General features: G+C 57.2%; 1 protein-coding gene across 1 annotated transcript; it reads left to right on the forward strand.

The window, feature by feature from the left end:
- Window positions 1–40: 40 nt before the first annotated feature.
- KVP18_004991 (uncharacterized protein) lies at window positions 41–790 on the forward strand (the record flags this gene model as incomplete). Its single annotated transcript, XM_067949252.1, has 1 exon — window positions 41–790. One exon carries the CDS (start codon window positions 41–43, stop codon window positions 788–790), a length of 750 nt encoding a protein of 249 aa, XP_067813586.1.
- Between the last annotated feature and the right edge of the window lie 326 nt (window positions 791–1,116).

Raw genomic sequence — 1,116 nt, forward strand, 5'->3', positions numbered from 1 at the left:
AGCAACAGCCAAACCCAGCATCAAACCAGCAGTGAAGCCGATGGCAAAGCCATCTCCAACCCTGAAGCCCTCGGAAGTGGGACCTGATGAAACCGGACCAAAAGCAACAGCCAAACCCGGCATCAAACCAGCAGTCAAGCCCATGGCAAAGCCATCTCCAACCCTGGAGCCCTCGGAAGTGGGGGCTGACGAAACCGGACCAAAAGCAACGGCCAAACCCGGCATCAAACCAGGAGTCAAGCCCATGGCAAAGCCATCTCCAACCCTGGAGCCCTCGGAAGTGGGGGCTGACGAAACCGGACCAAAAGCAACGGCCAAACCCGGCATCAAACCAGGAGTCAAGCCCATGGCAAAGCCATCTCCAACCCTGGAGCCCTCGAAAGTGGGACCTGATGAAACCGGACCAAAAGCAACGGCCAAACCCGGCATCAAACCAGGAGTCAAGCCCATGGCAAAGCCATCTCCAACCCTGGAGCCCTCGAAAGTGGGACCTGATGAAACCGGACCAAAAGCAACAGCCAAACCCAGCATCAAACCAGCAGTGAAGCCGATGGCAAAGCCATCTCCAACCCTGAAGCCCTCGGAAGTGGGACCTGATGAAACCGGACCAAAAGAAACAGCCAAACCCGGCATCAAACCAGGAGTCAAGCCCATGGCAAAGCCATCTCCAACCCTGGAGCCCTCGAAAGTGGGACCTGATGAAACCGGACCAAAAGCAACGGCCAAACCCGGCATCAAACCAGGAGTCAAGCCCATGGCAAAGCCATCTCCAACCCTGGAGCCCTCGTAAGTGGGACCTGATGAAACCGGACCAAAAGCAACAGCCAAACCCAGCATCAAACCAGCAGTGAAGCCGATGGCAAAGCCATCTCCAACCCTGGAGCCCTCGGAAGTGGGGCCTGATGAAACCGGCCCAAAAGCAACGGCCAAACCCGGCATCAAACCAGGAGTCAAGCTCATGGCAAAGCCATCTCCAACCCTGGAGCCCTCGGAAGTGGGGCCTGATGAAACCGGACCAAAAGCAACGGCCAAACCCGGCATCAAACCAGGAGTCAAGCTCATGGCAAAGCCATCTCCAACCCTGGAGCCCTCGGAAGTGGGGCCTGATGAAACCGG

This window comes from the organism of the source record quoted next (genome assembly GCF_019968955.1).
Source record: "MAG: Porospora cf. gigantea A chromosome Unknown PgA_NODE_11596_length_1116_cov_422.862, whole genome shotgun sequence".
In the NCBI taxonomy this organism is placed as follows: domain Eukaryota; phylum Apicomplexa; class Conoidasida; order Eugregarinorida; family Porosporidae; genus Porospora; species Porospora cf. gigantea A.